Source organism: Microtus oregoni, unplaced genomic scaffold (assembly GCF_018167655.1).
Source record: "Microtus oregoni isolate MIOR12 unplaced genomic scaffold, Mior012 000001F_ref0000356, whole genome shotgun sequence".
NCBI classification, from domain to species: domain Eukaryota; kingdom Metazoa; phylum Chordata; class Mammalia; order Rodentia; family Cricetidae; genus Microtus; species Microtus oregoni.
Window position 1 is genome coordinate 59708529 of NW_024543060.1, and position 12970 is coordinate 59721498.

The 12970-nt window shown below is 41.1% G+C and overlaps 1 protein-coding gene and 1 long non-coding RNA gene across 4 annotated transcripts in view; one reads left to right on the forward strand and one right to left on the reverse strand.

Moving 5' to 3' along the window:
• Positions 1-9458, reverse strand: part of Usp15 (ubiquitin specific peptidase 15) — a 102346-nt gene extending 92888 nt beyond the window's left edge. For all 3 annotated transcript variants that reach the window (XR_005976521.1, XM_041677538.1, XM_041677531.1), the window contains exon 1: positions 9316-9458. Coding sequence is in view for 2 of the 3 variants with exons in the window: in XM_041677538.1 (XP_041533472.1) it covers positions 9316-9404 (89 nt within the window). In the remaining variant the exon portion in view is untranslated. The remainder of the gene's footprint in view (positions 1-9315) is intronic.
• Positions 9380-12532, forward strand: LOC121464520. Its single transcript, XR_005976522.1, has 4 exons — positions 9380-9499; positions 9874-9926; positions 11094-11324; positions 12276-12532. It is a non-coding gene; the product is annotated as an uncharacterized LOC121464520 (long non-coding RNA).
• The last annotated feature ends 438 nt before the right edge of the window (positions 12533-12970 follow it).

Sequence of the window (12970 nt, forward strand, 5' to 3'; positions counted from 1 at the left end):
TGCTTCTTTATATCTTTCAGATTTCAGGCATTTCTAACCTATTTTCTGCTATGCATCTTAACTCCATTAGTGAGAAAGAACTAATTTTTATGACCCATTTTTAAACCTAAGCTAAGACAAATAAGGAATTCAAGAAGGAGGCCAAGTATGATTGTTGTTCTGTTCGTCCAGAAAGTTAAGTATACACTCACTGACACCTCAAACACAGAGGCCACAATTAAAAGGAACCCACAACTCTACCTGACACGAGAAACAGTAATTAGTAATGTTTGACCTTTAGTATATAAATTCTCTGATCTAACTTTGTATAATAACTTTTTTCTATCGGAAGGAGAACTAAGGAAAGAGGGAAGTATGGAGGAAAGGAAAGGAATAAAGAAAAGAGCACTAAGAAGTATTAGGACAGCCCATAAACAGAAAGTCCTTACAACCAGCCTCTCTTAGAAAGTGACATCATATGCAGGCACACATTATAATCTTGAGGATAACTCTTTGCATACTCTTGCCCTGAATTTAGCATTTATTATTCCATAAATGTTTATTTTTTAACATAATGGTATTTCCAAACCAAATATACATTCTTGAATGTTTGCGAACTTTAATTGTGGATAACTGCTTTTTCACCAGAGAAGTAGTGTGGCTTAAGCACCCTTTCAGGACATCACTCAGTTTCCAGTTGCTGAGAGTGTTGTAGTGTTTGTTCGACCTTATTAGATAAAAATAATGAAAGTGTCTTTTTGATAGTCAGCGCATCCACCCATCCGAGCATCTACCTTTGCATTCTTCATGGTCCCATATGGTTGGTGTACTCATGCCTAATGCGGTGGTAGGAGGAAAACTTGCAGGAGCTGGCTCTCTTTCCTCCCTGTGAATCCTGAGACTCAAACTTAGGTTACTAGGGTCGGCTGCAAGCCCCCTTACCTGTTCAGTCATCTTCCTGGCCCTTATATGGGTTCTTACTTATAGGTTCCTTACACAGTAAATAGTGTTTGTACCTTTAGGTATACAAGGTTAAAATTCAGGAGAGATCTCAGGGTAAAAAGACATACAATATTCACTGTGTGAATACTGTCTCACGTCTCTAAGAAATTCAGGGTGGGAGGAAACCTGCAAACAGATATTAACAACAATAAGGTGTACAGAAATACTGACATATACTTAAACTATCATTTCAATGTATCACACTTAAGTAGGAAGGACAAAACAAAACAAAGTTGCTGAAGGAGTCTGGGCAAAATCGGGAGGTGACTGCTAATTATTTGGAGTTTCTTTTTGGATGATGGAACTATTCTAAAGTGTATTATGATACCTATACCCAGAGAATTGCCCCCGCTTAGTGGGAATATTGTGTAGTACATAAATTATATCAAAATAAAGCTGTTGTATTTGTTTTTATAAAACAATGTGTGAAGGGATTATACATCTATATTTACAAAAGCCTTTACAGGGATCAATTTTGAGTTCTTGAAATAAGTAAATATCAATAATCAAGGAAAGGGGCAAGATGGCCCAACAGTTACAGCCACTTGCTGCCAAACCTGATGACCTGAGTTTGATTCCTGGACCAACATGAGTAGACTCCGGCAAGTTGTCCTCTGATCTCCACTCTCTCTATTTGTACCCTGCCACACGTGCCCAAACACACTTACACAGTAAATTTGATGGCATTTAAGAAAAGAATCAGGAAGATGTATTTGAAATGAAGTGTAACTTGAAGTCCGAGAATACAGGAAATAGTAAATAACTTAAAAGAAATGCCAAACCCATGTGAATCATGTCCATGGGTATAAGGCATAGAATGAGGACAGAAAATTCAAAAGGTTCCCCTGAATGGACAACAGTTGAAAATGGTCTTTCCCTAGCATGACAATGCTGGCGCCTCTTGATTTTAATACTGTTAAGTATCTACTTTTAAGAGTTCATGAGTACAGCTTGGTCACTCATAGGAAGGTATAGCTAGAGTCTTCTAGGGGCTAGACTGCCTGGGTTAGAATCACCCCTCTGTTTATCCACTATACGCCTGTAGACACTCTATAAAATAATGCTTACTATTTCAAACATATAAGAAAGTTCTTAATACATAAGCAATGTTTTTATAAACAATTGCCACAGATTTATATATCCTCTTAGAATCAGAAGGCTCAGCATTTATCCAATATGAATTTGATTTTTCTATCTTTATCAAAGGTAAATTTCTTGACTAATTTGTTACTTTGCCAAGCTGTAAAAACATAGCTTGACAGTAACAGAAAATAATCAAAGTATCAAATAAATTATCTCTGCCAAAATAAAGGACCCTGATGCTCTTTTTCATGCAAGCAATGTATTATGTCTTGAATATCCTCAGGCTTTGACTGAACCATGCCTACAACTAAGAACAGTCTGGCCTCAAAGACACTCTTGGGGTGTCTGTGAGTGCCTTTGGGATTTTTTTCCCCCACAAAGTAAGCCTTTTTTGTGGTACTTCTGCTAAACAATTATCTTTAACTCCCCAGAGCCTGGGTCTGTAAGTCACAGAGTCCACCCAGGTGGAAGGGGCAGTTGGTATTTTCAGTTCTTTTGTGGGAGAACTTCCAGCACTCTCCTTCTGTTTGCAAAGTGATAAGGAACCCTCTAGGAGGCTGGGGGATAACTCACTTGGGCATGAGGAACTGCACTAAGTCCCTGGAACCCTACTGGAGATAGCAGGCAGACAGGAATCCCTGCAGGCTCACAGGCTAGCCAGCATGGCATACAGGGATGAACAACACACAGAAATGGGGACCAGTTGCCAAGGTTGTTCTCTGAACTCACAGGCACTCAGGGCATGCACATGCCTGCATCCACTCTCCTGATTAAAAAATAAACACGTCCATGTGGAACCTTAGTGATTACAAACAGTGATCAAATACAAATTACTCCTAAAAGGGTTTTCTACCTTACTTCACAATGTGAATTTACTAAAGAGCAATTCTCAATGCCTTCCTTACATACTGTAATGTGTACTAAGAACTGAGATTCTCGATGCCTTCCTTACATACTGTAATGTGTACTAAGAATCGAGATTCTCAATGCCTTTCTTACATACTATAATGTGTACTAAGATCTGAAATTGTCGATGCCTTCCCTACATACTAAAGTGTGTATTAAAAGCTGAGGCCAATTACTAGTTTTACTAGAAACTTATTTGAGCCTTGTTTAGTAGTAATTTGGGGGGGGGCATTGAACTAGATGAAAAAATTTAAAGAAATTCAAATTTAAAGATGTAGTCATCTTCCCTTCTAAAGACTAGATAAGATAAAGTCTAAAGAATAACTTCACGGGAATAAATAAGACATAGATTGTGAACTAAATGATAGCCCAGAGAATGAAAGTAAGGGGACAACATGGAATGACACTACTCAGGGAAAACAAAAAATAAAACACCCTAGCACTTTGAAAATGTCTATATGAGAACTAAGAAGAAAGTACACTAGCCACTGTCTGAGTCACAGCCAAGCAGTAACAGCATCAAATTATTAATCCTACCTATGATTTTAGAATTATAATGAGGTATCTAAGCAAGCTCAGAAATCCAATAGAGTTAAGGACATGCACTTTGAGGGCACGCATGTGAAGGCATTCCCAACAGAGGCTGGCACAGACTGAGCAAGTCAATAATGTTCATGTGCAGCGGCGTTATCATGAACCACTGGCAAGCCAAATAATTCCTCTCAAATTCCTCACCTATAGGAGAGAAACAAATACATTTTCTAGAACTTTCTTTTAGGATCAATTCAGACGTTCACATTCAGCCTTTATTAGTTGTTTTTATGAAGCTCTCACTTCTCTACCCAAATACCCAAGAGTTTAGACTTACCTTCCAATAACATGACAGATATGGTAGTAGTAAGGTGGTTCTCCAGGTGAGAAAAGAACCGTTGTAAATTCATAAGGAAACAAATGTAAGCAATGATGGAGACAGCACAACTGACTGTTTAGTAACTGTGGCTCCATAAGGTCTGACAGATTTTTACAACACCCGTGAGGTGTCAACATGGTTATGATTCCATTCTCTTAAAAATGTTTTTTGACTTTACAAATTCATTAAAACAGTACCTCCAAAAAATTTTCAGTTGGCAAACATGGATTATAAACTATGTTTTTAAAATGCTAGGTTGTTCATAAGAACTTCATGTGCATGTGCGACAATAAACAAATGCTTTTAAAATATGGATAGAATACTAAAATAAAATACCCTATACAAGACCTTATTATCATGTTTGTTGTAGTGTTTCTGTGAAGCAATGAGAATGGGCCTTGTCATCTCTAATATAAATTTATGATTACTGATAATTAAATTCTGTATCAGTAATGATCATAGTTAATCTTAAGAGTTTTCAATCAAAATGACAGGTACTCCATATATCCAGTTATTTGCCTACTGGTCTTTAAGCAGGATTTACCTTCCAGAAGCAAGCCGCTAAGACTTCCTACATATTCCACCACATATAAACGCAAGAGACAAGTGTGGGATAAATGCTAGAATTGCTGCTAAATATAAAATGGCCTCGCTCTAAAGAGGAAAAGAAGTCTTTTTTTCTCCATCAAGTAGAACTATTTTAAATGAGTCTTTAAAAGAGGCAGTCTAGTACAGTGATCTAAGGTCATGAACCTAAGATCCAAACTACTTATGGTCAAATTCCAGCTGCGGTATGAAGTTCTCTGAGTTTAGGCTTTTCTGTTTTGTCAAATGTGAACAGCAGCAGCAGTTCTTTCAATTTTAGCAATGAACAGTTAAGTCAACATATAGCACCTGGGCATTTCACGTTTTGAAATGTAAAACGGTAGGTTACGTTTTCACGAGCTGATATTTTCTTATACAAGCAAGAATAATAACTGTCACAAAACCACTTTGTAAAAATACCATGTTTTAAACATATTAATGGAGAGACTGCATAATTTGGAGGGAACAAAAAGTCTGTCATGAAATCAATCAGTGAATACCTCTAGATCTTAGTCAAAAAGAACTTATTAACCCTTGACTCACTAGCAAGCTCATAAGGAAGGGTTAAACTAAGTGAACTTGCTTCTCTACTACCTTAGCATCTAAAGTAAGAATATGCTTTAATGTGACTACTTTCTATTTAATTTTTACTAATATGCCACTATTTCAAAGGTCTTGCTTTCTATTTTCATTTCCTGTAAGTGATACAATATATACCCTACTTGGAGGCAAACACCATGCTTGTTTTGTGAGTATAGACTTTGGAATTTATGTCAATGGTGTCCTTTGGTAACTGAGCACATTTCTTTTAGTGACTGTCAGGTTATCTTGTTGGAGTCAAAGTTCCATAAGCCTAAACAATAAAAGAAAGCCTCAAAGGTTCCTAGGTGAGACGGCAGGGAGGGAGGGGGCAAGGGAATAAGGGAAGCTCTAAACATGGAAACCAATGTCTCCTGTCCAAACCTAACTGATCAGATGCTTTGAAAATGTATTGAAACAAAAATATGAGCATGCTAAATAAGTACAAAGTAAGGTTACTCTCCAAAGTTATCTTAAACCTACTAGATTTACTAGGAATTATATAAAGACCAACCAACACAGCTAATGTGGTTAACTACACATTACTAATAAATACAACACAAAAATACTGAAAATGATTGGCAGATAGTTTAGAAAAACTTTTCACTTCTATTCATAATGGGTTCATGTGAGAAAAATCTCAAAAAGGAAAATTTTACAACCCATAACTTTCCTTGTACTTCATTCCACTACCATTCCTTAGGTTCCTAAAGAGCCACAGGTGATTAATCAAGAAAATTAAGCCCTTGTCTTTTGTTTTACCAGGAAATCAGCCACCACGGGTAAAGTTGTCTTTAATCCATCCTAAACTAAACTTTAGTTTTCCCACGGGTAAAGTTGTCTTTAATTCATCCTAAACTAAACTTTAGTTTTCCAACTCTTTTCTGTAATTCCTAAATTCTAATTCAACTTTGTTTATGGCTTTCAGAATGTCTGGTCAGAACTGAAACAGAGATTAACAAATATTATGAGATGTTTGTTTTATTCCTTATGAAGCAAACTTCCTTTGCTTCACTTTTTATAGGTATAATTCTTGAATCAATGTTAATGAACTTATTACAGATCTAGTACCAATTATAAAGAATTTTTTCTCTTCCTCTCAGACTTGTGTACTCCATGCGGTAAAAAAAATCATTCACTTTACAAATAAACATAAACCAAAATTCAAGCAGAATCAAATGGTTTTATTTGCCTAGGTATTTGAGTTAGTTACTATTATAAGAAACTCCCATTTTCAGCCGGGTGATGGTGGCGCACGCCTTTAATCCCAGCACTCGGGAGGCAGAGGCAGAGGCAGAGGCAGAGGCAGAACTCATCTTTGTGAGTTCGCGACCAGCCTGGTCTACAGAGCTAGTTCCAGACAGGATCCAAAGCCACAGAGAAACCCTGTCTCGAAAAAAAAAAAAAAACCCTCCCATTTTCAAAGTGCCCAAGAGCTAACTGGTGAAGTTTAACACAACTGATCACAATGTCAAGAATCTGTACTAAATTCAAGATTATGAATTATCTCTTTTTTTCTTTCTTTTCTTTTTCAGAGACGCTCATACGCACACGCCAAAACAATGTCCTATTTGCCTATGGCCAGCTATAAAATGACAGGATTTGCCTAAATAATCCATAAAAGGTAATCACCAATCTGAAGGGTTGTTTTTTAAGTATTTAAAAGAAAACTATTACATTTCAAACAAGTTCAACAACTAATTATCAATAAATGTTCCTACCAACTTAAAATTCATAAGTTTATTATCAAATTATACTTTCTAAATTACTCTCCCTGGGGGCTGGAGAAATGGCTCAGTGGTTAAGAGCACTGCCTGCTCTTCCAAAGGTCCTGAGTTCAATTCCCAGCAACCACATGGTGGCTCACAACCATCCGCAAGGAGATCTGGTGCCCTCTTCTGGCCTGCAGGCACACATTCAAACAGGATACTGACAATACTGTATACATAATAAATAAATAAATCTTTAAAATAAATTAATAAATAAATTACTCTTCCTAAGATTCTGAACCTATTCCATTTTCTTGGGGAGGGGGAGCGGTTCACCTCCGGATTTACACATGAACTGATTTGATGAACCATCAGAATGGTTTCTGCAAATTCCTAATATGTTGTGCCTGCCTTTACTCTCTTCATTTACAACAATAGTTCTCAAACTGGGGGTCGTGACCCCCAGGGCAGACTGACCCTTTTAAAGAGGTCAGTCATCTAAGACCATAGGAAAACATATTTACATTTAATTCATAACAGAAGTAAAATTAGTTATGAAGTAGCAGCAAAAATAATTGCATGGCTGGGTGTCACCACAACATGAGGAACTATATTCAGGGTCAACGCATTAAGAAGTTTGAGAACTACTGATTTACACAAAAGAGAAAATTAACAGGAAGGTAAAACTTCCACATTCAGCTGCTGTCCAAAAACTGGCCTTCAGTTTCCTTTTCAAAATGAAAGCAAAGCACTATAATAGCTCAATATGAACTTAACTTCTATGTTTTAACACAGCTTACAGTAAAAATACTTGCTTAAAAGGTACCCAATTTTATAAAATTAATGTACACAGTACACTTATTTCTTAAACCATACTGCAACATCAACACCAATTATATGGGGTATTACTCAGCACACAAAAACATTAACGAGAAAAATACCCACACTTTAAACATAATTTTATTTTATGGATAGTCACATATGTATTTGTATGGAGCAATAAACGAGTAAATCTGTTTTCTAGAAAATGTTCTTCAATATACACGAGAACAAGCTTGAATTTATCTTTAAGACTCCACAGCCCAAGTAAAACACTGATGTTTCTGGGAATACCCAATTCCTACTCAATAATAAACATGATAGAAACACTAGAATATAAGCAATAATGGTTTAACCCACTGAAAGATCATACCGTTTGCTGTAATGCAACAAGTGTTTTAAATCATTAAGGGTCTTAATTATTAGAAACTCTATGCAGCCTTACAAACTTCGATCAATATGTAAATTCGGGTCACCTACTAGTTTACTTGGAAATGCTTCCATTCCCACAGCACTTGTTAGGAATGACTGGCAGAAACGAAAAGATTACTAAACCGTAGGATTTCGTATCAGATATTTCAGAATATTTAACTCAAGCAATAGAGAACGAATACAATAAAATTGTTCTTGCCCATTTAACAGATGGGTACAGAGGGGCAATGGCTTAAACGAATTTGACTCAAAGTTACCCTGCGAAGTAAAAGGTGGAACTGTGAAGTCAGTCAGGTCTAAGACTCCTTCCACTAAGCCACACTGGAGTGCCCGAACACACACTTGGGGAAGCTATAAACCACTGGGATGGCGACAGAAGGAAGGGAAAGTAACTTTTCAAAAATAACAAACAGGCACACTACTGCCCTTCCCCCTAAAACAGTACTTTCCCTTCATATGACATATCCAAGTATTTAAATAATTCTGTAAGCCAAGTGCTTTGGCTGACAAGTATTAACACTTCCACAAGCTTCCTCTACTGTGTAAGCACAGGACGTCTTTCGGTATTTTACAAGTTTGAATATAGCAAGCTTCTTAAGCTTCAAGAGGACTTATCTACTTTTTGCAGGCCTGCGCTATCCCTCAACCCCGGGCGAAGGGCTGCACTTCTCAACCGAACCGCGGCCGGAGCTTCTATCAAACCAGGGGCAAAGCACAGGACCACGTGGTGTCTCTCAGAAACCCAAGGTCCCTACATCGCTCCCTCCTTTTGACAAGGAAGTGGAAATCAGGGGTTTCCTTTCCCAGTGGCCCTCTGACACGGACCACCTGTGTGGTACCCGCCGCAAACATCCTGAAAGCCCGAGTCCCGGAAGACAAGGATCAGAATAATGGGGAACTTGGGGTGCCGACGATGCCGGCAAAGGGACGACTGGAGAAGCGCGGCCGGAGAGGTGGAGCAGCGGGACCGAGATCTGTCAAAAAAAAAACTGGCGGACTCACGCCGGACCGACTGCACCCATCTCTGGGAAGGAAGGCCCGAGGTGGGAGCGGCTCTGCCGGAGGGAGGAGGACCGGGAGGCGCACGAGCCTCAGTCGCCGCTTCCGCACAGCTCCGGGCGCGCACCGCCCACCGCGAGCCCCGGCCCTCCTCGCTGCTCCAACCTTTGCCCCCAAAAATCTGCTGCCCGGGCGGCCGCCGCCGGACCTGTCCGCACCTGTCACCCAGCCGGGAGACACCAGCCCCGCGGCTCCCGCCCAGCTCTCCGCCAGCCTCGGGCCACCGCGGCCACCGCGACCCCGTTCCCTTACCAGGTGTCCCCTTTCCGGAGCGAGGTTTTGAGCAGCGTCGCGATGTCAGATCGCTGGGTGTCTAGGTCCGCCGCTCCGCCTTCCGCCATCTTCTTCCACTAGCGGTAGCGGAGGCGGCAGCGACGGCGGCGGCACGCCCCGGAGCATTGTGGGAATGGCGTCCGCGGCCCCGCCCCGCCGGCAGGTCCGTACCAAATGGGACGCGAGGGCGGGGGGGCGGGGGGCGTGGCCCGGCGCCCAGGCGCGGGGAGCGCGGGCTGGGCGCGCCTGCGCGCTGCTCTCCGCTTCGGTTTCCCTGGCGCGCCCCGCATCTCCTGGTGTGGCCGCAGCGGTGGTTGCCGCCGCCCCGGAGCTCTGCATTTGCACGGTTCTCGCCGGGCACCGCGCTTTCTCTCCCTGGCCGAGCCATGGCCAGGCCCTCGTAATCCGGCTGGCCACTCTCGGGAGGCAGCCCGCCTCCAGACCCATTTTTGCGGGTTCACTGCCGCCGGAGGGCGGGGCCGGCTGAGACAGGGCAGAGAGCGCGCAGTTCCGTGACTTGGGGCTTTTCCTTTCCAGCCGCAGAGCCCAAGCACACCGAATATTGGCACAAAGAACGCTCTGAAACCAAGGTTTGGACGCAGTGCTCTTCCTAGGTTCCTCCCAGTTCTCCCTTTCTTGCAGCCCGTGGGGATCTTGCATACCTTTTAATACCTTCCATAGGCTCTTTGTGACTCCTCCTGTGTGTGGCGCGCGCAAACACACACACCCACACCCCGTAGCTGCAGTGCAAAACATGTCCCACTTTCTAGGTGAAAAGGCAGTGGAAGATGTATTAAATAAGGCCAGGTATTGAAGGGGATTTTTTTTTTAAAAAGTGGGAAAAGCCTCATCAGTTAAATTCGCATTTCCTTCGTATAATTTTCATGGTGTATATTCCTGAAGTTAAGACTAGATAATATAAGCTGCATTTGAAGCCAAAAATTACAAATGAGGAAATTGAATTTCTTAAAAATCACATGCCAAGGTCACATGACAACTGGGAATGCAAGGTTATTGCCCAGGTTCCAAACACCTCTATGAAAGACTGAATTAAGATATAAACTCCGTAAAGGCTTAAATATTTTTTAACAATTTTTTTGTGTGTATGTATGTGGGTTTTAAATTCTGTATTTGGGTGTATTACCATTCTCCAAATATAAAGACACAAACGTTTCAAAATTAATTGTGACAAAACTTCTGTTTCCAAGAATGAAGCTAGCCACCCCAGTATAGCGGTATGTGAGAAGTTAAAAGATAGGCAATGGTCCCTCCACTTTTAATGTCTCCTAGTTGGTGGGAATGCTGTAAAGATGGGCGTGGCTGCATTAGCAGAAAGTTTTGAATCCTTCCAGGAAAAGTAGGGTTGTGCTGTTGACAGAAACTAAAGTCACTTGGAGGAGGGAAACCTTAAGGAATTGCCTCCATCACAACAGCATATGGGCGAGTCAATGGGGCATTTTTATATTTTGGGGGAGGGTTTGATTTTGTTTGTTGGTTCGGTTTTGGTTTTTAGAGACAGGGTTCTCTGTGTAGCTCTGACTGTCCTGGAACTCATGCTGTAGACCAGGCTGGCCTTGAACTCACAGAGATCCAATCTGCTCGCCTCTGCGCCCCTTAAAGCAGGGACATTTTCTTGTTTAATGATGGAAGTGAGAAGCTCCCTGTGGGCAGGTGGGACAGAGTTGTAAAATAAAACAAGCTGAACAAAGCCATCAAAGCAAGCCAGTAAGCAGCATTAATCCGTGGTTTCTGCTCAGTTTCTGTCTTCTAGGTTCTGGCCTTGGGTTCCCAGTTTGACCTCCTCCAGTGTGAGCCACCCACACTTTTCCTTCCCAAGTTGCTTCTGGTCACAAGATTTCATCCCAGCAAGAGAAAGCAAACTAAGCCGAGTGTATATTGATGTTTTGCTTTGTGGGTGCCAGTATTATGACTGCTTGCTTCTGCACGGTTCTTTTTTGCATTACTTCAACCTCATTGAGAGTCTAAAAGTAATTTCCATTTACTGCCATTTCTTAGGTTATTTGACCACTTCTGATAAAACTAAATTTTTCTAACTATGGACATTCTCAAGGACACCCCCAACCACCACCTCCACTCTACGAAATAGAACAAAGTACATTTCCAAAGAGAGGCAACGTGATATGAAAAGAATATACTGTATCCACAAACACACGACTTCACTTTGCAGATTTAAGTTGTATAATATCTATCTTAAAGGATATTTAAAATTTGTATTATATTTATTTTCTGTATATGAGTTGAGTGTGTCCATGCAGCAGCCTGCCATGGAGATCACAGGTCAACTTGCAGGAATCAGTTCTCTCCACTATGTGGTTCCAGAGTTTAGCTCGATTTCTAATAGCTCTTAATAATAAAAACCCAGAGTTAGATATTAAGGAGTGAAAGCCAAAAGATCAGAGAAGCAAAGAAGTCAGCCACTAGTTTTTACCTCTACAAAATCCTCAGGCTGAATGGGGTATCCTATCTCTACAAATTCTCAGGCTGAATCCCATGAGGGCCTGTCTCCTTCGACCTTATATTCCTCACTGTGCCCTGTCTCCATCTCCCTGGGGCTGGGGATAAAGGCATGGGACTCCTGAGTACTGGGATAAAGGTATGAGGCACCACCACCTGGCTCTGTTTCTCTTTGAGACTGGGTCAATCTAGTGTAGCCCAGAGTGGCCTTGAACTCCCAGAGATCTGTCTGCCTCCTTCTCCCTAGTACTTACTGGATTAAAGGTGTGTGCCACCACTGCCTGTCCTCTATGGCTAACTAGTGGCTAGATCCACACTCTGATCATCAGGCAATCTGTATTCGCTAAAGCACAAACAAAATATCACCACACCAGGGGATCAAACTCGGGTAATCATGATTATACCTGCTAAGCCAAATTGCCAGCCTAGAGTTTCTGAAACAAAGGGGATATCATGTATTTCAGGTTAGCCGTGTACCGGAGGATGACTGACCTCCAGCTTCCATCTCCCCAGTGCTGGGATGTTTATCTGTGCTGAGGTCCAAGCCCAGGACTTCATGCTTGCCATATAAGCACTCTACCAGCTGAGTTCCACCTCTGGCCCCTGTTAAGGATTTTTTTTTTAAGTGAAGGTTAAATGAAACAATGTGTGTTTGTTGCTTGGAAGTTAATAGCAAATCAATAAATGTTAGTGGAAAGAATTGTACTGATGGCAGGATGAACTGTATAGCTTGTGTATCATATCTCAATAAAGTGTTCGGGACTTTAAGGACAGAGCTGTGTGTCTGCTATTTTATAAGCATATTAGAAACAATACGTAATGCATTATTTACACCCTTTCTTCTAGTTTCCCTTCAAACAGAACTGTTGAGACCTATAGTCATGCAGAAAAAAAAAAAACAAAAATCAAACAAAATCTCCAACAACCTTCACCTACACTGTGCCCAAGGGAGTGGGCCCTTGATAAAGATGCGCCCATTCACACTATACACCAGGCTTAGGAGATCATCTCAGAGACCTAACAAGTTGGCACCAGTCAATAAAGCGGTTATAATGTTTATTTAATAAACACGCGTATTCCTCTGAGATGGGGTGTCTCTTTGAATCTAGGGTTTGCCTTATTTCAACTGGATTAGCAGCCAGCAAGTGCCAGAGATCAG